At 41.0% G+C, this 27,925-nt stretch overlaps 1 protein-coding gene across 9 annotated transcripts in view; it reads right to left on the bottom strand.

Moving 5' to 3' along the window:
• ctdp1 (CTD (carboxy-terminal domain, RNA polymerase II, polypeptide A) phosphatase, subunit 1) overlaps positions 1-27,925 on the bottom strand; it is a 343,304-nt gene that overhangs the window by 199,256 nt on the left and 116,123 nt on the right. For 8 of the 9 annotated variants that reach the window (XM_069920830.1, XM_069920826.1, XM_069920828.1 and 5 more), the window contains exon 11: positions 4,468-4,639. In XM_069920830.1, the coding sequence (XP_069776931.1) occupies positions 4,468-4,639 (172 nt within the window). Of the gene's footprint in view, positions 1-2,241; positions 3,567-4,467; positions 4,640-27,925 lie in introns of those variants that run through there. The other variant, XM_069920827.1, reaches the window with a different exon arrangement.

Here is a 27,925-nt window from a genome sequence, read left to right as displayed (position 1 = left end):
ACTACATCCCTCATGATATTATAATCTTCAATAAGATTCCCTTTAAATCTTCTATGCTCCAAGGAAAATAGGCATAGATTTTAAGTCTTCATGATAATGCAACTTTCCAAATTTTGGCATAAACTGCGTAAAAACTGTTTTGTATCCTTTCCAACTTTATATCCTTCCTATATGATGAGATTATGGAAGTGAGTACAAGGCTGACGAGTTTAATCCACTCTACATATGGTCCAGCAACGTGAATCCCTGCTATACTGACAACAGATGTAGCGTGCTGGCCAAGATGAAGATCCATATCCAAGAGGTCTCTTATGGAGCAGAGAGGGCCACAAGAAACCACGAGACTGCAGGCAGTGCTCCCCCTCCCCCAAACATACTAAAGGGAAGCGAGCCTTGAGATTGAGATGCATCTCCTGTGTAAACTGGGAGGTTATTTTAGATTTAGATTTCAAATTTATTGTCAGAATACATACATGGCATCACATACAACCCTTAGGGCTTTTTTTTCCTGCAAGCGAGGCAGAGTTACCACTTATTGGTAATGCAAAAAGACTGTATACAGTGTACATATGTAAACAAATAAAGAACTGTAAACAGATAATGAATGTAAACAAACAAGACTGTGCAATATGGAGAAGTTAAAAAAAAATCAATAAAGTGCACAAGAGTCCTTAAATTAGCCCCTTATTGAGTTAGTTGTTGAGCAGTCTGATGGTGGAGGAGTAGCAGCTGTTTCTGAACCCAGTGGTGCAAGTTGTGGCACCTATACCTCTTTTTGATGGCCGCAGCGAGAACAGAGCATATGCTGGGTGGTGTGGATCCTTGGTGATTGCTGCTGCTCTCTGATGGCAGCATTCCCTGTAGATTTTCTCGATAGTGGGGAGGGTTTTGTCTATAATGTCCAAGGCTGTGCCCACTATCTTTTGGAGGGCTTTACACTCAGGGGCATTGGTGTCTCCATACCAGACCATGATGCAGCTGGTCAGCACACATTCCACCACACATCTGTAGAAAATTGCCAGGGTTTCTGGTGTCATACCAAGCCTCTGCAAACTCCTGAGGAAGTAGAGGCACTGATGTGGTTTCTTCACAATGCCATTAGTGTGTTGGGTCCAGGAAATATCTTTCAAGATAGTGACTCCTAAATACTTAAATTTGCTAACCCTCTCCATCTCTGATCACCCAATGATCACTGGATTGTAAACCACTGGCTTTCCCTTCCTAAAGTCAACAATCAGCTCCCTAGTTTTAGTGTTGATTAAAAATTTTAAACTTCTCTGATACTCAAAGATATTTAAAAACTATTAAGGGGTGCAAGCAATCCATAATGATCAGAACATTAAATTAGTTTAAAGCACAACAAAATCATTGACAAAAGTTAAAATAAATAATCTTTCCCTCCTTATTTCCATTTGCACTTACCTTTTAAATGAGCAGGGATTCAGAATCCATTCTCAGCATAGTTAATGTAGAGGGTTGGTGAGATTGATTTCCCTAGAGTAATGCCAGGGAATGATTGGACTCCACAACTGGCTGGCATCTGCATTTGAAATTACCCAAAACACTGGCAATTCCAATTGAGTCAACAGCCAGGTCTGTCAATAGTTAACACCTAGCTGCCGAATAAACAAACATGGATTTGTTCCATTTTATCAAATCACTGCAGCTTTACAGCTAGCAAATGGCAGTCACTGATGTGAGGGAGAAAGCAGGGGAGAAGGATTAACGGGATTACACATAGATCCTCCATCCGGGTGTTGTCAACTCCTAAATGGTGTAAGCATGAAATTAATAACGTGGGCAAGTTAGAGTGAAGATGATGAACAGCAGCAGGCCTATGCATTTTGAGATCATTAAAAATGTGTGCTCCTTTCCATCACACAAGAACAAGAGAACTTTCCCCACGGATGCTGCTTTAATCATCACATATGTCAACCATGTCTAAGTCAACATTAGAATTAAGCAACAGGTCAGAGTTTGGTTTTATTTTTCCCATAGTTGGATGGCCTTTGAAAGGAATCATTCAAAGGGTCTCTTATACTGCTGCCACCATAAAATTTCATAATACTCCCAGATAAACAGGAACCTTCATAACTCTTTGAAACAGAGGCTGTCCCCGCATGAAACAAAATGCCAATAATCTAATTGATGACAAAGGGATCAAGACACAAATGTTTAATAGCTTGAATACTGAGATACATATATCCAATGCAAAACAGATCACCTTATGTAATTAAGTGCCATAGAGGAAACAGCTTACATTGGGCACTGATGAACAAGCCTATTGCTGAGCTCAGTGTTAATGCATCAAAGAGATCAGAAAACCTGTGACAAACCCATGTTATGCGAATGATCAGGAGCCTGTAAAAACTTAGTCCAGCAGCCTGAACATAGATGACACCTTTTATGGAGATGGAGACCAGCAATAACAAGGAAAGAGATGAGGGGAAATGGTCTGAGAAGATGAGAAAATAGCTGGAGCAATATGGGGAGGTTTTGTACGGAGAGGGAGACTAGGAAAGTCAGGGGGCATTTCTAGTGGGTCATAGGAAGAGGAGGGTTAACCAACTGCAGAAGTTGGCAAATGGAGAACTCTGAAGAGAGAGCGAAGAACATTAAGGGTCCCGACCAAGAAGGGACATGTCTGAGCCAATAAGCTGAAGAACCCAAGTCTAGAAATGGAAAAGGCACTGACGTCCATTTCATTAACAGCTGCAATGTAAGCAGACATTGCGATGGATTTTCAAGGTTTGTACAAAATCTGTACCATTGAAGAAGGAAGTACATTCAATGAAACAAGCACAATATTTGCTGAAGGTGCAGGACACTGGTTTCCATTGGTTAAGCAACAAAGGATGAAAACCTGTGTCACAAAAAGTAGTATCTTGTACCAACAAATTCTGTAGCCTTTCCATTGAATCTAATTCCTTCCCTTTGTGAGCAAATTCTGTACAAACTCTGACCCTGAGCTTAGTTTCTAGCACCATTTAAAAACTATATGGTTAATGAAATGCCTAACCCAACAAATGAATGAGAACATCTTGTGTGTGTTGGGGGTATTGCGCCAAATTCTTTCCATGGCACAACTTTGGTAGTATGATTCATTACAATCATAAGCTCAGATTACTCAGAAGTGAATACTTACCCTTCACAAGCCTCCAACGTTCAAAGTGGAGCTGATAACATTGCAAGCACAGTGAAGGGGTGGCTGAAGAGGACGGTAAACTGGAGTGTGGAAAGAAATTGTACGTGGATAGCAAATAAAGTTACTTGATCATCGTTTCCAACGGGCCTTCCTTCCCAGTCTGACATGGTTCTGTGTGTCATACAGAACTCAAAATGATTTATGAACCAAAGGTTGGAAGCAGATGCAGAAAATACCGGGGAAATGTTCAGTGGGTAAGGCAACATCCGCAGAAAGAGAAACAGTCGAGGTCTCGGGTGTACATGCCTATCTTGAACGGCTGACAGTTTCTCTTCCCACAGAGACCACCTGCTGTGGAGTTTTTCCAGCAGTTTGTTTTATTTCAGGTTTCCAGCATCTGCACTTTCTTTATTTTTATTTCCTGCGAATATAGAATTATGTTCACATCTGGGGCAACAAAGCATTGCTCAAGTTTTGCTGCAGAAAGTTGAACAATGGAAGCAGAAATTCTTCCATTGACAGCAAATCAAAGTAAGTTTGAAATGTAGGCTTCACACACAAAGCATGACAACAGACTTAGACCATTCAAACTCAGAAATACAATGGTTGAAATTTAATTACCATTTTCCAAATCTAGCAATTTGTTCACCCTCCCATTACAGTTGGACAAGATGAGATCATGATATAATTGTTTGATTCCTCACGATTTTCAGTACAGCAGCTTTGCATGTATATTTTGGTTGCTCCTTGCTAAGATTAATTACATCCATCATCAATTGAGACAGCGAGAGATGACTAGCCTAACAACTGGACGCATAATTATGATGTGAACTTTGCATCCAAGGCTTCCTGCGAAGCATCTAAATATAATTCTTCACTGTCAAACACACACACACACACACACACACACACACACACAAATTTCTCTGCCTAGAAATTCATCCATGATTTGGTAAAAACACTGCAATGCTCCTTCAGTGCATTGTTCTCCATCTCTTGACCAGATAACAATCCATGACATAATTCTATTTCCAGTTATTGATGTTTTGCGTCAGTTCCTAAATAGTTCGGGCAATAATTTATCACCTCTTGAAAATGATCCTAAATTTTATACCATGGTTACAAAGTCAATTCCATTTTTTTTTAAGCCACAAATTGATATTGATTCCAAGTACATTTTAAAAATAGATCACACACATATCTACCAGTGTCAGTGTCAGCTTTAGCTTAGAAAGAGTCCTTGTGCGCAAGATTATTAGTTTAAATTCTACTCCAGGCACTCAGTGACTACAGTCAGCATCTGGGGGTCAGTTTTTGCTCACCTCTTTGTCCATGCTTTCCAAGTCCTCTTTGCAGAGTGTGTAGAGAGGCATCGTCTCTGACATGCTGGGCTGGCGCTTTCGTCCTCCAGGTCTTGACGGCCCAGGTTTTTCGTCGTTCTGACTGGAGTTTTGCAGCTCATCTTCATCCAAGTGCTGGTGAGGCTGAAAAATCCTGCCACAAAACAAAACACATAAGCCAACTCATTTTAAACAAATGCTCTACCTAGAAAGATCTGGATTTGCTTTGCTGTGGGAAAAGAAAAGCAAAAGTCAAATATTTTTTGAATACAACAATCTCTCCCATTTTAATGACTTAGTTTGGCCACAATAACAAAAATCTGCTGGCATAAATTATTTAAAAGGACTCAATATAATTTACAATAGCCCCAAATTCATTTTAATGGGATTTGATTGAGATATAGAGCAGCCAAAGTCCACAAAAAGGGAAAATTGTTGCTTGAGCAGAAGGAAAGATATTGTGAAGAGAAGGACGTTACCAAGATCCACTCAAGGGACGTTCCTGCACTGGGTCCAATGGAAGAAAGAGGTGGTGAAGAATTCAGGGAGAGAAATCCTGGTGTATGACAAGGTTTTGTGGAAGTATTGTCATCAATGGTTGGAGAAAAGGAGAGTCTGGGTAATGGTGAAGGTAGTTTTGGATGACATTAAAAAAGACACAGAGGGATAAACCTGTGAATGTGAATTTTATATGTATGATACTGCACAATTAAGGATACATTTCAGAATCACAATTTATTTTTATGAACAAGTCATAAAATTCATTGTTTTGTAGCAACATCACAGTGCAAACATTCATATAAACTACCCTACAACAATAAACTTTAAATGTCATTTTTCTACTAACATGCATCACTGGTAGAGACTGGTTGGTATAAAGTTTAAAAAAAGTTGAGCGAATGATCTGAAAAACAATTTAAAAAAAAATCCCTACTGTTCAAAGAGAAATGAGCAGAATTTGGAGTGATCATGAAGTCATTGCTTACACCCATTAAAGTGGTAGACTACATTGAGCAGGCCTTCATTTGGTTTTACGACACAGTCTTGTTCTTCTGCTTGACTACATCATGGATAACCTACAGCACAAGCTCAGTGAATGGGTCCAAATCATTCCATGTTATATACTACTTACATAGAACCGCTGTACTAACTTGAATGTAAACACTTCAGTTCTCACACATTCAGCTGAATTGAAATTGATTGGAATGGACTGAGATTTGAAAAGAGGCTTTAGCAAACTACCAACCAACCAAAGTCAAAAACAACATGTTGAGGCAATGAGCCATTTGGCAAATTATTTGTCACACAAATGAAAACCACACCTGGAAAGGGTTTAAAAAAAAGATCAAATCCTAAAAATGATGGGTTGTTCGGAGGAGACACAACCCACTGGAGATTTGAAAAATGAGATTTGACTCCATTGAGAGGTGACAAGTTCTGAGAGAATGACAGGGTGGAACCAGCAACAACAACCATTTTGCAGAGTCACCCTTTGCTGGACCCAACACATGAACGTCATTGTGAAGCGAGCATAACAGTGCCTCTACTTTCTCAGGAGCTTATGGATGTTGGTATTGATTCGGAAACCTTGGCAAACTACAGATGTGTAGTGAAAAGTTTGCTGACCAGCTGCATCATGGCCTGGTATTGGGCACCAATACCTCTGAGTGGAAAGCCCTGCAAAAGTTAGTGGACACAGCGCAGCACATCACAGGCAAACTTCCCCCATCATTGAGAAAATCTATATAGATTTCAGAGGGCAGCATCAATCAACAAGGAACCACGTTAACCAGGACATGCTCTGTTGTCAGTGCTGCCATCAGGAAGGAGGTATAGGTGCCACAAGACTTGTACTACAAGGTTGAGGAACAGTTGCTACCCTTCCACCATCAGACTCCTAATCTGCATAGCCCACAGTAAAATGAATCTCATGTATGTGATGTCATGTATGTACTCCATAAATTTGATTCATCTCCTGAGTTCCACCACCTGACAAGTCAAGGTATACATAACTTTACCCATGAAGGATCTTAGTTATATTTGTAGCCTTTGTCCCCTTTCTAGTATTAGGCTCTCCAAACAATGAAAATATTGTCCCTCACTACCAGTCTCCCTTCATACCTTGAAACCTAACATTGAAATATCTCAAAAACAACACATTCCTTCCCTCTAACTACTGCTATAGTAACAAACATATGATTCATTATTTTTGCCATGCCAGGTTTCATTATTCAATTTGAATGGTGGACAGAAATGTTGAATTGGATTGTACCTCAGCACACTGCTTATGTGCATGGCAATCCTTTTGGTGTCAAGCACTGGAGCGTAACACAATTTTCCCATGACATTATCAATCAGCCTTTGCTAATTATATTTTCTCAGAGGTCGGTATAATCACATCGAAGTTGAACCATAAAAGTAAATGTGAAGAGCTTATTGAAGTTCAGTTAAAATGATTAATATAAATATTCATCTTTCCAATAGATTATCTTAAATTCTCTGCTTCATGACATTTTTCTCAAAGCTTTCTTCCTTTCACGAATTGGACAGTCATGGACTAGATCTAGTTTTTAATAATTGAAAGAAAGGCTGTCAAAAAGATCATTTCAGACTTCAGTACCAGCATAATTTACGAAAATTAAACGCTAGATAATTTTAACATTGTAAAATCATTATTTTTAATTATCATCTTAGAATATTCCTACCAAAATTTAACTTCTGGAAGTACTCGAGATTGTCCAAATGCTTGAAGTAATAAAACTAATGGCTGCATTGTCAGATGTTTTCACAGTACAGTGACAGAGACAAAGCAGGATTTTTATGTATTCAACAATTAACAATCAGAATCAATTTAAAATATGGTCTGAGCTGTCAGGGCTTGCATTATAGTTGTTTCCGCTCTATACAGAGGTGACCAATGCACTTGCTGCTTATATAATGGAAGTAAACTCATCAATTATTCAATTAAAACATCCAGCATTAATGGAATTTTTCCACCATTTTCATCCACAATGAAAAGCTGAAATCAAAGCTCTCTGCCAATGTTGTGGCATTGCCTCCATTACTTCTTTCCATAATGGTGATATCAATTTAAGAATAGGAGATGCTAAAACTCAAGCTATCAGCAAAGATGTGAAGAAATCCAAGATGATCCTGACACCACTGTCAATGCTGACAGTGGCCTGGGCTTCAAGAAACAACCTCAGTTTCAAGCATTAAGACTAGTTTCAATTGAGGGTTGGCTACACCTGTGCCCCACACCTCTTACCTCACCACCATTCGGGGCCATAAACAGTCCATCCAAGTGAAACAACACTTCACGTGAATCTTCAGAGGACATCTATTGCAACTGGTGCTCCTGCTGTGACCTTCTCTATATAGGAGAGACTGGATGCAGACTGGGAGAATGTTTTGTTGAACTCCTCCTATCTGATCTCTGCAATAGCAGGGACCTCCCACTTGCCAAGCTTTTCAAATTTGTGCCCCATTCCCATGCCAATAAGTCTATCCATGGCCACATGCACTGCCAAACTGCCACCTGCAAATTGGAAGAGCAACACCTTATATTCTGACTGGGCCCTCTCCAACCAGATGGCATTAATATTGACGTCTTCAGTTTCTTTTTTGGACCCGCTCCGTCTCTCTCTCTTTTTATCTCTCTTCCTACCCCCCTCTCTTTTCCTCCAGTTCCCCATGCCCTTTCCTCTCCGCTTAGAGAGCTCTCTCCTCCTCCTACCACTCCCATCCATATTTACCTATAATCTCTTGCCTCTGGGCCTGGGCACCTTTGCCTGCTCCTCCCCACACTGTTTTATTCAGGCACATGCCTGCTTTTTCCTCATACCTTGATGAAGGGCACAGACCTGAAACATGGGTAATTTTTCTTTTCTACATAAAGAACAGTGCATGGCCTACTGAGTTTCTCCTGCACTTTTTTGTATTGAACTGCAATCAGCATCTGCAGACTTTCTTGTTTAACAACAGAAATTGGAGGTGACATCTTCCTCCTTGGCAGCCACTGCCTGTGCTGCTCTGAAAGATTCCCCATGGAGCCCACCAAGACACAATGAACCTCCAACTCTCAGTCTGCTCCAAACCTGGATGAGGACAGGCAAGAAAGCCCCCACATAATGAAAGAAGAACACTAGCATGAAGGGGAGAAGTAATCATTTTTATATATTGGGACTGCTAATATTTCAAATGCACTTCAGAATGAAGATCAGAAAACCCCACAGCTTATAGACCAAGCTGACCATCAATCATCCATTTACAAAAACTTTAATTCTCCCCACTTCCCATGAGATTCTAAAACTCACTTATGCACTAGAGTAGCGAATTAAACTATCCATCCACATCTCTCGAGGATGTGGGAGAAAACCAGGACATCAGGGAAATGCAGAATTTTTCAGAGAACATTCTGCTGTCCTTTGTTTCAACTCATCACCCTCAAACCTCACCCTGTACAACTCACCTTCTTTCATCTGAAGCCCTTTTTTGTTCTCTTGGCTCTATCTCACTTTGCCTGGCAACTACTGCTACCTCTCACCCTCCCCATTATCTGCCACTTCTCCTGTCCAACCCCTCCTACTCTGTCTCTCCTCTGCACTCTCAGTCTTGATGAAGGGTTCCGACTCAAAATGCCAACTGATGCTGCTCGACCCACTGTTCCACAAGCAGATTATTTGTTGCTCCGGATTCCAGCAGCTGCAGTTTTTGTGCTTCTTCTGTATGTGTTTACTGCACTATCTTACTGACCTTAACAGCCTCCACAAGGTGTGATAATCAGAAATGGATACAATGCTCCAACTGTGGCATAACCTACGTTTTGCTCAGGTTCAATGTAACACTCTCCACGCACACTGATATTTTCAAGGGTTTTGCATGCATACTTCCTTAGTTTTTCAACACCTCGGAACTGTGCCATTTTGCCTTTATTGTGTTTCATTCTTTCTGGCAGTATTTAAATTTTAAGGTTGATAGTTCTATTGGACACTATTATTGGGCAGCATGTTATTCAGCACCATATATTAATTACATAATCTAACTATTCTCTTAATTTTATCTCTAATTAAATGTGATCGTGGGAGTATAGGAGCAAGACTCAGGAGAGCGGTGAGTGCAAGTGAGGGAGTTTTAAAAAGAGCGAGGAGGGCAACTGATGGGCAAAACAGAGTGTTTACTTGTGGAAGTGAGTAGTTGAGATAATTGACAGGGACAAATAAAAGGAGGCGAAGCTGAAGAGAGCGGCCAGCGTGTGAGCGGCCCAGTGCAGGAGTGGAGCTTTGAGGTTTTAGCATGAGAGGTTTTGGCTCCAGAGGCTGAGGAAGACCTTACTTCCAGTTAGGTAAGGCACAGTAAGATCCTTTAATTAAATTAAGAGTAGATAATGGGGTAAGCTAGGGCAATAAATTGCTCCGATTGCGGGATGTCGGAAATCTGAGACAGCACAATTGTCCCTGACGACTACACCTGGAAAAGGTACGTCCAGCTGCATCTCCTAAAAAACCAAGTTAGGGAACTGGAGCTGGAGTTGGATGAACTTCAGATCATTCAGGAGGCTGAGGCTGTAATAGACAGGAGCTTCAGGGAGACAGTCACCCCCAAAAGTCAGAAGGCAGGTAGCTGGGTGACTGTCAGGAGAGGGAAAGGGAATAGACAAGACAGAACAGAGCAACCCTATGGCCATTCCTATCAACAATAAGTGCAATACATTTCTGATCATCCAAAAACCACAACGAAATTTCTCGGTTATAGCTGAAAAATAATTTCAGCAGCAAACATGACGTTACACGTTGAATTTTTTTTACCCACCATTGCTTAAGTGGGATTCTGATGTGGTCTTAGCACCATTTTAAATCTAATGGAGATCGTCCACTCAAGTGGGACTTTGACGTGCTGTTAGCATCATCTTGATTCCAACGGAGCTCTCGTGTACTCCATCATAGTACGATTGAATTTCTCATACAGATAGAGGGTGCAATAGTTAGATCTAAAACGAGGGTATTAGTCTCCACAACAGAATGAGGGAGGAAGTGGTCAGTGGGGACTCGGAGCACAGGCTAGTTGGAAGAACAGTAAAGGAACAGTGGAAGACTTTCAAAGAGATTTTTCACAGTGCTCAACAAAAATATATTCCCATTAAAAGTAAGGGCAGTAAGAGAGGGAGGAGTCAGCTAAGAAAATAAAGGAAAATATAAAATTAAAAGCTCACATGTACAAAGTAGCCAAGAGTAGTGCGAAAACTTTGAAAGGCAACAAAAGGCAACTAAATGGGAAATAAAAAAAGAGAAGAAGGGTTATGAAGGTAAATTAGTACAAAGTATAGATATCAAAAGATTTTGGAAATATATAAAACCGAAGAGGTTGGCTGGAGTCCACATAGGTTCCTCGAAAGATGAGTAATGCGGAAATGGCTTACACCCCTAACGTCGAAGTACTCGAGATGGCAGAGGTCGACAGCATCGAGTCCACGCTGCTGAAGATCCAGCTGCGCTGGATGGGTCACGTCTCCAGAATGGAGGACCATCGCCTTCCCAAGATCGTGTTATATGGCGAGCTCTCCACTGGCCACCGTGACAGAGGTGCACCAAAGAAAAGGTACAAGGACTGCCTAAAGAAATCTCTTGGTGCCTGCCACATTGACCACCGCCAGTGGGCTGATAACGCCTCAAACCATGCATCTTGGCGCCTCACAGTTTGGCGGGCAGCAACCTCCTTTGAAGAAGATCGCAGAGCCCACCTCACTGACAAAAGGCAAAGGAGGAAAAACCCAACACCCAACCCCAACCAACCAATTTTCACTTGCAACCGCTGCAATCGTGTCTGCCTGTCCTGCATCGGACTTGTCAGCCACAAACGAGCCTGCAGCTGACGTGGACTTTTTACCCCCTCCATAAATCTTCGTCCGTGAAGCCAAGCCAAAGAAGAATGCGGAAATGGCTGAGGTATTGAACAAATATTTTGTGTCAGCCTTCATGGTGTAAGACACATCCAGCATGCCAAAGATGTGAAGGGAGGTGAGGGCCTCGATAAAATAATTGTTACAAAAGAGATAGTGATGAGCAAACTCATGGGACTGAAAATGGTCAAATCCCCTGGTTCCAATGTCATGCATCACAGGGTACTGAAGGAAATTCGGGGGGGGGGGGGGGGGAGGGTGGTGGAGCTATCGTCGATGCGTTAGTAGTCATTTACCAAAATTCTCTGGATTCTGGGCAGGTCCTGGCACATTGGAAGACAGCAAATGTCACATTACTTTTTAAAAAGGAATGTAGGCAGAAGTCGGGTAACTATCAGCCAGTTAGCTTAGTCAGGAAAATGCTTGAAGCTGTCATTAAGGATAAAATAGTGAGACATTTAGAATGAAGGGGTTCCATCAGGCGGGTGTTGGTTGACAAACTTGCTAGAGTTCTCGGAGGATATAAAGGGTGTGGTACATAGAGGGGAATAGGTTGATGATGTATATTCGGATTTCCAGAAGGCATATGATAAAATGCCACAAAAGAGACATCAATAAGATATGGATGAATGGAGTTGGGGAAAGTACATTGGCATGGATTGAGAACTGGTTAACTGACAGAAGGCAGAAAGTTGGGATAAATGGATGTTTTTCTGATTGGCAGTGGTCGGTGCTGGGCTTGCAGCTGTTCACCATTTATATTGATGATTTGGAAGAGGGGACAGAGTGTAGTGTAGCCAAGTTTGTGGATGATGCTAAATTGAGTGGAAAACCAAATTGTACAGAGGATGTGAAGAGGCTGCAGAAGGATAGGCAGATGGAGTACAACATTAGTAAATGCGAGGTCATTCACTTTGAAGAGCAAATTATTATTTAAATGGTGAAAAACTACAACATGCTGTTGTGCAGAAGGAGTTGGAAGTGCTTGTGCATGAAGTGAAAAAGGTTGAGGTTGCAGATACAACAGTTTATTGAGAGGGAAATGGAATGTTGGCCTTCATTGCTAGAGGAATTGAATTCGAGAGAAGAGAGGTCATGCTGCAACTATACAAGGTACTGGTGAGGCCGCACCTGGAGTACAGTGTATAGTTCTGGTCTCCATACTTGAGGAAGGATATACTGGCCTTGGAGGCAGTCCCGAGGAGGTTCACCAGGTTGATCCTGGAGATGAGGGGGTTTATCTATGAGGAAAGACTAAATCATCTGAGATTATACTCATTAAAATTCAGAAGAATAAGAGGAATCTTATAGAAACATGTGAAATTATGAAAGGGATAGATAAGATAGAGGCAGGAAAATTGTTTTTTACTGGTAAATGAGACCAGAACTAGGGGACTCAGCCTCAAGATTCAGGGGAGTAGATTTAAGACAGAGATGAGGAAAATCTGTTTTTCCCAGAGAGTAGTGAATCTGTGGAATTCTCTGCCCAGCGAAGCAGTTGAGGCTACTTAATTAAACATATTTAAGGTTCAGTTAGATAGATTGTTACATAAAAGAAGAATTAAGGGATTATGGGGAAAAGGCAAGTAGGTGGAGTTGAGTCAATGATCAGATCAGCCATGATCTTATTGAATGGCGGAGCAGGCTTGATGGGCCAGATGACCTACTCCTGCTCCTATTTCTTATGTTCTTGTGTTCATGCTTGAAAAACCTTCCCTTGTTCTATGTTGTTGTTTTATGCTGATGTTACTGGGCTAGGAACAGAGTGGGGATCTCGGGCTCCCAGACAGGTACGGTGACTGCAGTGAGGAGGTGTCAGGATTTGGTGACAGTGGCAGAAGTGGAAACTTCAGGCTCCAGGGCTGGTTTGATGACAGCAGTGGAGAGGTGTCAGGGCTTGGAACGGGGACCTCAGGCTCCCAGGAAGGATCAGCGACGGCATTGGGGAGGTGTCTGGGATCAGAGTGGGGACCTTGGGTTCTGAGCAGGTTCAGCAACAGTGGTGGGGAGCTGTTGGAGATCAGTGCCGGTGGCAGGAACGGGACCTCGGGCTCCCAGGCAGGATCGGCGAAGGTGGTGGGGAAGTGTCTGGGATCAGTGGGGACCTCAGTCTCCTGAGTAGGTTTGGCTGGCAACAGTGGTGGAGAGGTGTCGGAGATCGGCGATAGCCGATGCAAGTATTCTGCCTAAGCCACTGGGCTGCTTAAAGCCATTTCTCAGTTATACGAAAAAATGAAGTTAACTGATACACGTCTGGTCCTGAGCATTTTGGATAATCAGAAATGTACTGTATACAGTTTTGGATACTGTTGGTGGGGACGACCTACCATGGACAAGTTGTAGTGGTCACGTCTCCGCCACCAAGACTGGACCATCAGCTCACAAAGGAAGGAGGGAAAAGAGGAGAGCAGTAGTAATGAGGGACAGAGAAGAGGTGCTGTGGGAGAGATCGATAATTCCGGATCAACGGATCTCTTGTCTCTTGCCACAGATATCACAATATCTCGGATCGAGTTCTCCATATTCTCAGGAGGGAGGCCAAGCACCCAGATGTCGTGGTTCATATCGGGACCAATGACATGGGAAGGAAGGAGCAGGAGGTTCTGCAAAGAGTTTTGAGAGTTAGATGCAAAGGTGAAGGACAGGACCTCCAGGGTTGCGATCTCAGAGTGCTACCCATGCCATGTGCTCATGAGGCTAGAAATAGCAAGTTAACGCAGCTAAATACGTGACTAAAGAGATGATGCTGGAAGGAGGGTTTCATGCTTCACGACAATTGAGCTCTGTTCCAGTGAAGGTGGGATCTGCTCCAACGGGATGGTTTGGACCTGAACTGGAGGGGGTCTAACATCCTTGCGGGTAGGTTTTGCAATATTGTTTATAAGATGGCAGACAACAAACAACTTGAGCACCAGTGAAGAAGCTAATATGGGGGCTTAAACAAATGTAATTGACAGATGAACAACTTAAAAAGTGACAGGAAGATAGGTGATATTATTAGTAGAAACACAAATTTTCCACACATTTCTTATTCAGGTCACTGTTATAATCGATGAAGACAAAATGTCCACTTGGGAGGCAAGAACATTCCAAACAGGACTTGTAATAATATTGTGATTCAGGCTCCATTAACATCTGCCCTTCTGACCTTGACAACTGAGGAAAAATACTGCTTTGAAGACAAAAATGAACAAGACTAGTAAGAATACTGGAGTAGCAGTTTATGTAGCTCCATTGTAGAGAATCTTTTCACCTCAAGATTAAATGCTGGGACGAATCACAAATCATTATTTCGAAAGCTCAAAGAATCCCTCCCTCTACACGACACAAAAGAGAAAGCAAGTGAGATAATTAGATTTTTTAAAAATGCAGATGCTTGAACTATAAAGTATACAATAGGCATGAATGAGCACTGACTGGTGAATTTAACTTCCACCATCATGAAGTGCTTTGAAAAGTTGGTCATAGCTCACATCATCTCCACCAGTCAGCCTGGATTACTTGAATTTGCTAATTAACATCTACACCTCTCTTGCTCTCTACTCAGCCCCAGAACATTTGGATGCCAAGGACATGTATGTTGGACCACTATTCATAAACTACAGCTCTGCCTTGAATGCAATGGTCCAAAGCACACTCATTCCCAAACTTCGGAATCGAGATCTCAGTGCTCACTTTTGTAACTGGATCCATTACTTCCTGTCCAACAGATCACAATCAGGGAAGGTGGGAAAACATCTCCTCCATGATCATGTTCAAAACCAGCATTCCTTGGGATGTGTACTCAGTCCTCTACTACACTCCCTCTAGATCAGTGGTTCCCAACCTTTTCCAATCACATACCACTTTAAGTAATCTCTATGCCATCGCTGCTCTGTGATTAGTAAGGGATTGTTTAAGGTGGTTTCTGAGTGGAAAGGGAAGGATGAGAATCACTGCTTTAGACCCAATTGTTTACTGAAATATTTTGCTTGAGAAAAATTGCCATTGACCCATTTCCTTCGGAGTTATGAAACCGTGCACATAATGAATCAGTGAGGTATGATTAAAACAGTGGTTTTCAAATATTTTCTTTCCACCCACATACCACCTTAAGCAATCCCATAATGATTATAGAGCACCTATGGCATAGGGAATACATAAAGCGGTATGTGAGTGGAAAGAAAAAGGTTGCGAACCACTGCTCTAGTTCTACTACTATACAGCTGTTGTGAGGGAGCAAACAGGTTTGGTAAGTCTCAAAGGCAAGGACTCTGGAGACAGTTTTGATGGGGAAAGATTTTATTTACAGAAGGCAAGTGCGGGAAATGGTAACAGATGCAGCACGCACACACACAGAGTTTACAGCAGCCATGGGAAAGTAATAGCGGACAATTAATAATGAACGTGGGGAAAATAGCGTGGGAACAAAATACACATACACACACACCCACAAAATGAACTGGTACATACAATGATCAAGGAAAAAATCACTACGATGCTCCAACACCTCTTGATTCAGTTCAGGCACGGCTCAATGCTACAAGGGACACTAATTAAATGCTCCCAACCCTTTTAAACAGTACACATCTTACCCACAGTTTCTGCAGTGCCCTTCCACATTTCTAGGCCTGGAGTGAAGCAGGGTGGACCCAAGCTGGCAAAGAGAGGAAGAACAAAGAACACGTGGCACATTTATAGTGCTGGAGGGTCCAGCCCAGGTCGTTAGCAGGTATAAATGGCTCGATACCAGGAAGGTTAATCCAATTACAACACCCAAAGGCCCAAGGCAAAGTACAGGCAGGCTGGAGAGTCCAGTGAAGGTAATTAACATGGGTCCAATGGCAAGATGTGCACTAATGGGTGGGGCAGAACCAAACCTTGATTGGCAGCTGGTGTGTCCTCCGATTAGTTAGGGGGTAGTGCTGTCACGTGACAGCCGCAACCTGTCCACATACAACAGCCAAATACCATTCCAACTTCATCTTCAGATTCTGCTGATGAGACCAGAGTAGTGGGTCAGGTGTCAAATAACGACAAGTGGCAGAGAACAGGAAAGTGGCTAATAGTCTAGTGGCATGGTGCCAAGATGATAACCTCGAGCTTATTGCCAATAAGACAAAGAAAATGATAATTGACTTTACGAGAGAGGGCAGAGTCCACAAACCTGTTCTCATTAATGGTGCTGAAGTTTAAAGAGAAAATGGCTTCAGGTTCTCTGGAATCAACATCTCTAAAGACTTGACCTGGGACAAGCATATCAGCGCAATGATCAAGAAAGCATACCAATGCTTCGATTTACTTAGAAGACGAAGGAAGTTTGGCATATCTCCTCGGTCCCTCAACGACCTCTAAAGGTGCAAATTTAAAAACACACTCACTGCTGCTCTGCTCAATATTGGAAGAAACCAAAACTCATGAATGCAGCTCAGAACATAAAAACTTCCCACTCCTGCATGGACTCCAACTGCAGCTCCCGCTGCCTCAGAAAGGCAGCCTGGACACACTCTCTCCCTAAGCTTGATGCCAACTGATCTTCCTTTTCATTGTAACCCTACAGTCTGTAACTTATGCTCTACACAGCTGTGTTTAATGCAAGCGATTATCTGTTGTTCTCTGGCAGAAGAACCCTTCTCGCTAGAGCCACTTTGTGACAAATAAATTTAAAGTGCATCACCTCACACTCAACAAGATTAAGTTCCATTAGTGGCGTGGGGGGGGGGGGGGAAGAGATGGTGTGATGGCACCATAGCTCTGCCAATCTTACCAAATGATCAATATCATCCTCAGCCCATGACTATTTTCCATCTCCAAACTACTACATATCTCCAACATTCATATCTGAATCATTTATGTTTATAACACTGAGAATGTCCCAACATTGATCTTTATGGTATACCACTAGTTTCAGCTTCTGATCACATCACCCTTTGACTCCTAATACAATAGCAATTTTGGATTCAATTTGTCAGCTTGCCTTGGATCCCATTGGCTCTAAATTTCTGGACCAGTTTCTCATGTGGGATATTGTCTAAGGCCTTGCTGAAGTCTATGTATACCAAAATATTTTATACCCTTTTGAAAAATACAGTCAATTCAGTGAGAACCTCGAGTAGGTGCAGTGTGTGTGCACCACCTCTGGTTAGTTCCTCAGACATCCAGTTGGCCATCTTCTGCCCCAACAGCAGAAGATCAGCAGCCACCTAAGAATCCACAAAATCCGAGCAGTAATAAAGCATTCTTTGAATACCTTTTCAATGCCATTCCTTGAAACCTGCATCCAACAAAGATGGTTGAAATAGATGGTTATCTATAATTGGACTAACCAGTGAAAAACCATTAATTCCAAAGAATTTCCTAAATGGAGCCCAAATTCTCAATCTATTTTTCATAAACAGATTATTTGTTAATTTAGAAAAGGAAAATGGTAAAGAGGATCCTAAAATTGCCAGCATAGAGGATTTTTCAGTAAAATGTAATTTCATTTCTACCCGGTAAGGGTGATTCACTGATTTATCCTAATGTAATAATAAAAATAAATTACGTATATTAATAGTATAATCTAAAATTCGGAAGTGTTAATCCTCCAGTTAATGTAGTCGTTTGAAGATAGACTTTGTTATATGTATTTTTCCCCCTTGCCAAATATAAGTAGAAATAGCTGAATACAGTGATCTGAATAAAGATTTGGGGATAAAATTTGGTTCTATTTTTACCATCTACTTCATCCATTTTTGTTGGAGCAGGTTTCAAGGAATGGCATAGAAAAGGTATTCAACGTTTCAAATATCTTTTTATTCAAAATAATTTTGCCTCTTTCGAACAATTATCAGCCAAATTCAATCTTTCCAAAAGGCAATTTTTTAAATATTTACAAATTAGGCATTTTGTTCAGTCCAAGCTGTCAGATTTACCACAGATTTCTAATACTAAGGCACTTGATCTGCTTTTTAATATACAATTTTATTTTCAATGGATTAATAGCATGTATTTATAATAATTTATTGGATTTAAATTCAGTCCCAATGGCTGGGATTAAGAGAGATTGGGAAAAAGACTTGAATATAAAATTTTCAGAGGAAGATTGGTACTCCACTCAGCTTGATTAATGATTCCTCATTTTGTGCAAGTGTAACAGAATCCAGAGGACCCTAAAAACCAGCAGCAATGGATATGCACCACAACACAGGGTTACTTAAACAAAAGTAGTTTTTAATTATATTTGAACAAGAAAACAGAATTGAACTTTAACTTATACTTAACCTACCTAACTACTTAATCCCCCCTCCAATACTAAGCGTAGGTATGTGTAATGTATATTTAAGATTAGAAAAGTTCTTTGGATCACAATCCAATCTCACTGGTTGCAGGCAATTCTTGTACTGTGCACAGAGGTTAGCATTAATAAAGTTTACCAGTCTTCGTTGCTTAACAGACAAATGATTACCACTCAGGAGGGTTCTTACTGGTTTTCAGAGAGAAATTCATTTTCCAGGACATCCGCAACTGATTCCTTCTCAATCAGTCTTGCTGACGAAATTTGCCCTCTTCAGGGTTCTCCATATGATCCTCTTTCTTTCATGATACCTTTCACACTGCCAGTCTTCTCCTTTGACCAGAGAGCCTTCCAAAGTTTGCCAGCTTTGTCCTGGAAATAATTTCTGTGACTCCTCCCTCTGTTTCACAGCCTCCCTCTCTGAGACCAAAACAGTTCTCTTCTGCCTGCAAAGATCACATGCTCTTCCAGGCAAGTTGCTGTCAATATTTTCTTGCCTCCTGCAAAAAGCATTCTGCAAAAGTCCTGCAAATATTCTGTGTTTTAAAATGTGTGTGTGCAAACTGCTCGTAACAATTCCTCCCAAACCATTTCTAAATACTCTGTCACACAAAACATTGCTTGTTACAATTTAAGGTAGTGCACAGAACTCGTATATCTAAACTTAAATTATGCTGTTGAAGATGTTGATTCTTTCTGTGAGAAATGTAAAATGTTTGAAGCCTCTCTGTTTTGGGAATACCCAAATTTAGAGAGATTTTGGAAAGAGATTTTTCAAAACCTATCAACAATTTTTAAGACCAACTTGGAACCCTATCTATTATTTGCTCTGCTTGGTTTTTCTCATGACTCAGATGAACCTTTATTGGCATCTCAGGAAAAAAGTCTTAGATTTTACTGCATTGATAGCCAGATGACCTATTTTATTGAAATGGAAAGGAGATTCATCCCCTACTCATATGCAATGGTTATATGATATAATGTCCAATTTAAGTTTAGAGAAAATCAGATATTGTAGCGGCCCATGAACCGAGTTGCGACCTGGCTCACAAAATGGCCAGCAGCGGTGGGGGGGGGGGGGGGCATGCCACATGATGACAAGGCACGTTAGACTGTAAATCCCCACTCTCCTTGAAAAAGTTGAAAAAAATTAAAACGGTTGAAAAAGTTAAAAAAAAACAGAACACAAAAGTGTCGGAAGATTTGGAGAATAATTTAAAATGGCACCAAAAGAAAGAAAAATCAGCTGTAACAACACAAGAAACTGAGCAAGAAAAGGAAGGAGGATCCAGGAGCTGTCCAGAAAGTATTGCCCAGGAGACAAGCCAGGAGCTGGGGAGTCCTTGGACACTGCTGTGCAGGGTCTCCACTGACAATGGCCGCCCACTAAGGGTGAAGTGACTTTGCTCATGCGCGAGGAGTCATGCATGCGCAGAGCACAAAAAAAGGAGGCAATTTAAAAAAAATACTTTAGAGGCTTCCGGCTCCAGTGGACAAGAAGAAGAACAAAAAGAACATTTTGAACAAGGAACTATGGCTGAAAGGATGGGCAAAATGAAAGACCCCTAAATATCTACAGCTGAGATGAAAAATTATATGGACAATTTTCAGCAATCATTGATGTTATTAATGGAAGAAGTAAAAAAAAATGTGGAGAGAGTGTAGTTGAAAATAAAAATTTTACAAAGAAGGTGGAAAAAAATGATGCAGCAAATGCACAAAAAATTTGAAGTGATGGAAGAAAAAAATTAAGGGGAATGAATTTGAGATTCAAGGCCTTAAGGAACAGATGAAGAAAATGTAAGGTGAAGCAGCTGCAACAAAAGATCAATTAATTTAAAAAATTGACATTTTAGTAGAAGGAATAACAAAGATTGTTGGACTTAAAGAAGGTGATGAAGGTCAAGAAATTAAGAAGCTTTCACAGCGTTGGATTCTGCAATCTTTGGGGGCTAACTCAATTTCAAGGAGACATTAAGGTTGAGAGGACTCATAAAGCATTACCGCTAAAGCCACAACTAAATCACAGACCTCGTTCGATACTGGTTAAATTTCTTCGTTATGAAGTAAGAGAGAAGATCCTAGAACTGGTGGCAAAACAGGCAAAAGAACGACAGCCACCATTCATTTCTAATGGAAATAATATTTTCTTTTACCCTGATATAAGCTTTGATTTGTTGAAAAAGAGAAAAGAATTCAATGCAGTTAAAAATATATTACGGAAGAAAGGTTGTGCCTTTGTCTTAATGCATTTGCCTAATGAGGCAAAGGTGTTTGCGGATTCATTGCCTGAAAGAGAGGGCAAGCAGTGGGTGACACTTGAATAAACAAAATCAATGAATGGTTTTATGTTAATATTATGAGAATGGGAGGCGTGGGAGAGGAAGGATTGATGGTTGAAAGATTTAATAAAGGTAATTGATGTCGGGAAAATTGAATTTTATGAGTATTAACATTAATGGAATACAGAACCCAATAAAACAGAAAAAAATATTAATGTAGTTGAAAAAAGCAAAAGTAGATATTGCTTTTTATAAGAAACGCATTTGATGGAAAAAGAACATGAAAAATGAAAAGGGGATTGGGTTGGAATGGTATTGGCATCTTCATTTAATTAAAAAGCTAAGGGTGTGGCAATATAAATACATAAAAATTTACCAGTTAAAATACAAGACACAACTATAGATACAGCGGGAAGGTATGTAATGATCAATTGTCAAATTTATTCAGAATATTGCACTTAATGAATGTGTATGCACCTAATATAGATGGTGGAAAATTTATACAGGATATATTTATGCAATTATCCAATGCTAAAAGGAAATTTTTTTTTGGAGGAGACTTTAATTTTACCTTTGATTCAAAACTAGACAGATCAGGTGATAAAATTATAAAAAGTAAAGTAGCCAAAACTGCAATAGTTTAATGAAAGATATGGGACTTATAGATATTTGGAGAAGAACTCACCCAAGTGAAAGGGATTATTCTTTTCAACATAAAACATATTCACGAATAGATATGTTTATATCTCTGCACAGCTTCAATCCAGAGTCCAAAAGATTGTATATTAAGTGGAAGTTCTATCTGATCATCCTCCCCTAATTCTTTCAATTTCATTGGAGGAAGAACAAAATATAGGTTATAGATGGAGATTCAATACAATATTATTAAAGAGGAAAGACTTTTGTGATTTTAATGAGAGAACAGATAATTTTTTTTTAAAGAAACCAATGACAACTCAATAACGAATAAGTTTGTAATATGGGACACTATAAATGCATATTTAAGAGGACAAATAATAAGTTATACTCCTAAAATAAAAAGGAAATTATGAATGAGGTAGACCAGTTGGAAATAGAAATATTGAAACTAGAGAAGGAGTTACATATGCAAAAGAAGATAAGAAAAAGATTATTGGAATCAAATAAATTGAGATTTAATACAATATAAATCTATAGGGTAGAAAGCGATATAATGCGAACATGACAGAAATATTATGAATTAGGTGAAAGAGTTCATAAAGTGTTAGTATGGCAGCTAAAAACTGAACAAGTTTTCAGAACAATAATTGCAACAAAGAAAGAAACTGGTCAAGTCACTTACAAGATCCAGGAAATAAATGATAATTTTAAGATTTTTTATAAAAAAAACTGTATTAATCAGAATCTCTGAAAAAAGAGGAATATTTACAACAGGTTACATTACCTATGTTAAATGCAGATGAAAAGTTAGAGTCATCTAATTCTTTTTCTGAGATAGATGTTTATGAGATTTTGATGTCATTACAAAACAATAAAGCCCCAGGAGAAGATGGTTTCCCCCTCACCCTGGAGTTTTATAAAGAATATAAGGAATTATTAATTCCTGTATTAATGGGTGTATTATATCAAATGAGATAGGTATATGAATTACCAGAACCCTTTAAAACAGCATTAATAAGTTATTCCAAAAAAAGGAAAAGATCTTTTATAGCCTTCTTCTTATAGACCTATATCATTATTGAATGCAGATTATAAAATTGTATCTAAATTACTAGCTAATTAATTAGCTAAATATTTACCAAAATAAATAAATATGGATCAGACTTTTATTAAAAATAGACGATGTGTAGATAATAGTTACATTTATGAGTCTAATAAGTGTAGCACAGAAAGAGGCCAGCAGCGGCAGTTGCATTAGATGCAGAAAAAGCATTTGATAGATTAGAATGTGAATTTTATTTAGAGTATTAAATACATTAGGAATTCTGAATGTTTTATAAATTGGATAAGAGTATTATATAATCAACCAAAAGCTTAAGTGGTTACAAACAGACAACTATCAAAACCTTTTTTTATTAGAAAGATTATCTAGACAAGAATGTCCATTGTCACCATTTTTATTTGCATTGGCCACAGTATTTTTGGCAGAAATAATTAGAAGAGAAAAAGAAATTAAAGGGTTTTAGATATATAAAGAAAATAAAATCAGTTTATTTGTGAATGATGTTATAGTTTATTTAACAAAGCCAGAAATATCATTGAATAAATTAAATGTAGGATTAGCAGAATATAGATTAGGATCTGGTTATAAAGTTAATGTTGATAAAAATAAAGTGATGCCTATAGTTGATATGAACTATACACAAAGTAAAAAAATAACAAAGTTCAAATGGCAAAAAGAAACAATTAATTATTTAGGAATAAAAATCGACAGAAACTTAGACAATTTATTTAAATTAAATTATTTACCACTATTAAAAAAGATAGAGACTGATTTAAAAAGATGGAAAGATTTACTAATAACTTTAATAGGGAATGTAAATTGTACTAAGATCGACATTTTCCCAAGAATACAATATTTGTTTCAATCATTACCCACTTCTATACCAGAAAAGTTTTTCCGAAATTTAAATAAACATGTATGAGAATTTATTTATAAAAGTAAAATGCCAAAAATAGCTTTGGAAAAACTAATTTGGAAATTTGTACAAGGAGGACTGAGATTACCAAATTTTAAAAATTACTATAAAGCAGCTCAATTAAGATTCAAATTGATGAGAAAATAGCTTGGGTTCAGATTGAAAGGAATAAAATTGGAGAAACTACTCCAGAGCAATTTTTGTATAAATGGAATAGTGAAGTACTAAAAGGGAAAATAGAAGTACCGATTTAAAAATATTTATTGAAGATATGGAACAGAATCCATGTGGAGAGAGGAATTAAAAATTATTAAATACCTAAAATTATGCTAAGACAAAATCAACTTATTCCTTTCACTTTGAATAATTCTTTATTTGTTAGCTCTTCAATCTGAGGGCCTGCAAGCTCACACCAAGACACAAGAGAAACTTGTCCGTGAACTACTCTTTGCACACGATGCCGGCCGCTTTAGTTGCCCATTCAGAGCCAGCTCTTCAGCGCTTGACGTCCTGCTTTGCAGAAACTGCCAAAATGTTTGGCCTGGAAGTCAGCCTGAAGAAAACTGAGGTCCTCCATCAGCCAGCTCCCCACCATGACTACCAGCCCCCCCACATCTCCATCGGGCACACAAAACTCAAAACGGTCAACCAGTTTACCTATCTCGGCTGCACCATTTCATCAGATGCAAGGATCGACAATGAGATAGACAACAGACTCGCCAAGGCAAATAGCGCCTTTGGAAGACTACACAAAAGAGTCTGGAAAAACAACCAACTGAAAAACCTCACAAAGATAAGCGTATACAGAGCCGTTGTCATACCCACACTCCTGTTCGGATACGAATCATGGGTCCTCTACCGGCACCACCTACGGCTCCTAGAACGCTTCCACCAGCGTTGTCTCCGCTCCATCCTCAACATCCATTGGAGCGCTTTCATCCCTAACGTCGAAGTACTCGAGATGGCAGAGGTCGACAGCATCGAGTCCACGCTGCTGAAGATCCAGCTGCGCTGGATGGGTCACGTCTCCAGAATGGAGGACCATCTCCTTCCCAATATCGTGTTATATGGCGAGCTCTCCACTGGCCACCGTGACAGAGGTGCACCAAAGAAAAGGTACAAGAAATGCCTAAAGAAATCTCTTGGTGCCTGCCACATTGACCACCGCCAGTGGGCTGATAACGCCTCAAACCGTGCATCTTGGCGCCTCACAGTTTGGCGGGCAGCAACCTCCTTTGAAGAAGACCGCAGAGCCCACCTCACTGACAAAAGGCAAAGGAGGAAAAACCCAACACCCAACCCCAACCAACCAATTTTCCCCTGCAACCGCTGCAACCGTGTCTGCCTGTCCCGCATCGGACTTGTCAGCCACAAACGAGCCTGCAGCTGACGTGGACTTTTTACCCCCTCCATAAATCTTCGTCCGCGAAGCCAAGCCAAAGAAAAGAAGAGTTGGTACAGTAAAGGGATACAGAGGATAAAATATTGTTTTTTAGGATTTTGTTTAGACTTTTGAACAATTGAAGGAGAAATATGACATACAAAATAATACAATTTTTGCATATTATCAACTTAAATCATATTAAAAAAGGAAATTAGGTATGAATTGAAGACTTCTGGAGCAAAGTCAATTTGAATATTTAATTACAGATACATATAGTGAGAAATTTATTACCAATATGTATATAAAATTGCAAGATACTATCGGGGAAAAAAGATTTATATAAATATAAACAAAGATGGGAAGAAGATTTAAATATACAAATTCAAGAAGAAACATGGTCATATAGCGGACCGCAACAAAGAAAAACACACACACAGTGTGGCAGGTTAAAGCTCACTCCTTTATTAGGGGTGGAAAGGTTGCTTTTATACTGTTCAAGTTCCTGCTGTTTTGCTAATTGACTGAAGTCAACCATATGAATAACAATAGCGGGTGGGAACGTCCATGCATATGAATGCCCTTCTTCCCCAGCCTGTTTCTGATGAGTTAGCTGGGCAGCTTGACCAATGCCATTTTAGGGCTGTTGGTCTGATGCTGCTCCAGCTTCTACCCTCACCAGTTCGTTGTCCGGGGAGTCGCTTTAGCGATCTTTGTCCGCGTCTTCTGCCGCACGACGTGCCGGCCAAATCTCCGCAATTGCGGGCCGCCACATGATTATCCCCCATCCCACCCCCCCCCCCCCCCCCCCAGAACCAGCATTACAGACTATAATGTCCATAGATGTCCCTAAAGTCTTTTGTGGTGTTGTGCCTCCACGGGTTCTGCTGGGTCTGTGTGGGCAGGCTTGAGTTTATCTGTAGTGAAGACCTTTGGTTTACCACCAATGTCTAGCTCGAAGGTGGCTCCGTTGTTCCGGATGACTTGAAAGGGACCTTCGTATGGCTTCTGCAGTGGTGAATGGTGGGGTCCTCTGCGTACAAACACGTACTCACTGTCATCGAGTTCTTTGGGGATGTTGGACTTGGCTTGTCCGTGTCTGGAAGGTGGGATCGGAGCCAGGTTACTGACCTTTTTGCGCAGCCTGTCCAGGAAGGTGGTTGTCCCCTCCTGCTGTCCTCTGGCCTGTGGAACAAAATCCCAGGGAACCATGAGTGGGGCTCCGTAGATGAGCTCAGCGGAGGATGTGTGGAGGTCTTCTTTTGGCGCTGTTTGGATGCTCAGTAGTGCTCATAGTAGCTCGTCCACCTAGTTGGGGCCGTTGAGTCTGGTCATGAGGGTGGTCTTGAGGTGCCTGTTGAAATGCTGTCGTATGGTGTAGCTGAGCGCCCCACAGGTTGGCGATGTGGGTCCACAAACTGGAGGTGAACTGTGCACCTCGGTCAGAAGAGATGTGCTGTGGCAGTCTGAATCTTGCAATCCAAGACGAGATGAGTGCTTTGGCACAGGACCTGGTGGATGTGTCAGCCAGGGGAATTGCCACCAGGTGAAACGGTCAACCACTGTGAACAGGTAGCGGACACCCTGAGAGACTGGCAAGAGTCCCACTATGTCCACTTGAATGTGGTCAAACCTGCGTTCCTTTGGCTCGAAAGATTGTGGGGGGACCTTGGTGTACCGCTGCACTTTGGCTGTTTGGCACTGCATACACATCTTGGCCCACCTCCAGACTTGTTTCTGCAATCCATGCCAGGTATACTTGCTGGCCAACAGCCAGACTGTAGTTCTGATGGATGAGAGTGCTAGCCCATGGATGGAGTCAAAAACCTGCGCCTCCATGCCATTGGGACAATAGGTGGAACCTGCCTGGTGGCCATGTCGCACAGGAGGGTAGTAGTATCTGTGCCGACTGGAATGTCCTGAAGCCAAAGGCCTGTGACAGTGGTTCTGTACTGCGGGATCTCGTCGTCTTGCTGCTGGGCCTCTGCCAGTGCTGCAAAGTCCACGTTATTGACCAGGGAGTGGATGCTGTGTCTTGACAAGGTGAACGCGACCACATTGTCTTTGCCCAAGATGTGCTGGTCGTCGGTAGTGTACTCCGAGATGTAAGACAAGTGTCTCTATTGGTGGCTGACCAGGGGTCGGAGATTTTAGCCAGGGTGAATGGTTTGTGGTCCGTGAAAGCCCTTCCCTTAAGAAAGTACAAGAAGTGGTGGATGGCTAAGTACAGCGCCAGCAGTTCTCTATCGAAAGCATTGTACTTTAGTTCAGAGGCCACAAATGTTTGCTGAATAAAACTAGTAGGTAACAACTTCCTTCTATCTGCTGCTCCAGGACTCCACCAATTGCTGTTCCTGCGGCATCGACTGTGAGGGCTGTGGGTGCATCTGGTCTGGGGTGGGTCAGGAGTGTAGCTTTGGCCAGGGCTTCTTTGGTTTCCACAAATGCACATGCGGATTCAGCGTCCCAGGTCAGGTCCTTCTCCTTGTCGGACATCAGGATGAACAGAGGGCACATCACTCTGGCAGCTGCTGGGATAAACCTGCGATAAAAGTTTATCATCCCCCACGAACTCCTGCAGACCTTTTGTTGTACTGGGCTTCGGGAAGCTGCGGATGGCCTCTATCTTGTCAGGCAGTGGTGTGGCCCCGTCCTTTGTAATCCTGTGTCCCAGGAAGTCGATGAAGTGCAGGCCAAACTGGCATTTGACCAGGTTGATGGTGAGGCTGAACTCCTGCAGATGACTACAGAGATTTCGGAGGTGCTGAAGGTGTTCCTGTCAGGTTCTACTTGCCACAAGGATATTGTTGAGGTAGACGAAAGTGCCACCCAGGTCTCAGCCCACTTCGTCCATCAGTCGCTGGAATGTCTGTGCCGCATTTTTGAGCCCGAATGGGATCCTCAGAACTTGATCAGCCCAAATGGAATGATGATGGCCGTCTTTAGGGATGTCATCAGGATGTACCACGATCTGGTGATATCCTCGTACGAGGACCACTTTTGAGA

Source organism: Narcine bancroftii, chromosome 2 (assembly GCF_036971445.1).
Source record: "Narcine bancroftii isolate sNarBan1 chromosome 2, sNarBan1.hap1, whole genome shotgun sequence".
In the NCBI taxonomy this organism is placed as follows: domain Eukaryota; kingdom Metazoa; phylum Chordata; class Chondrichthyes; order Torpediniformes; family Narcinidae; genus Narcine; species Narcine bancroftii.
This window is presented reverse-complemented; position numbering and strand designations above follow the sequence as displayed.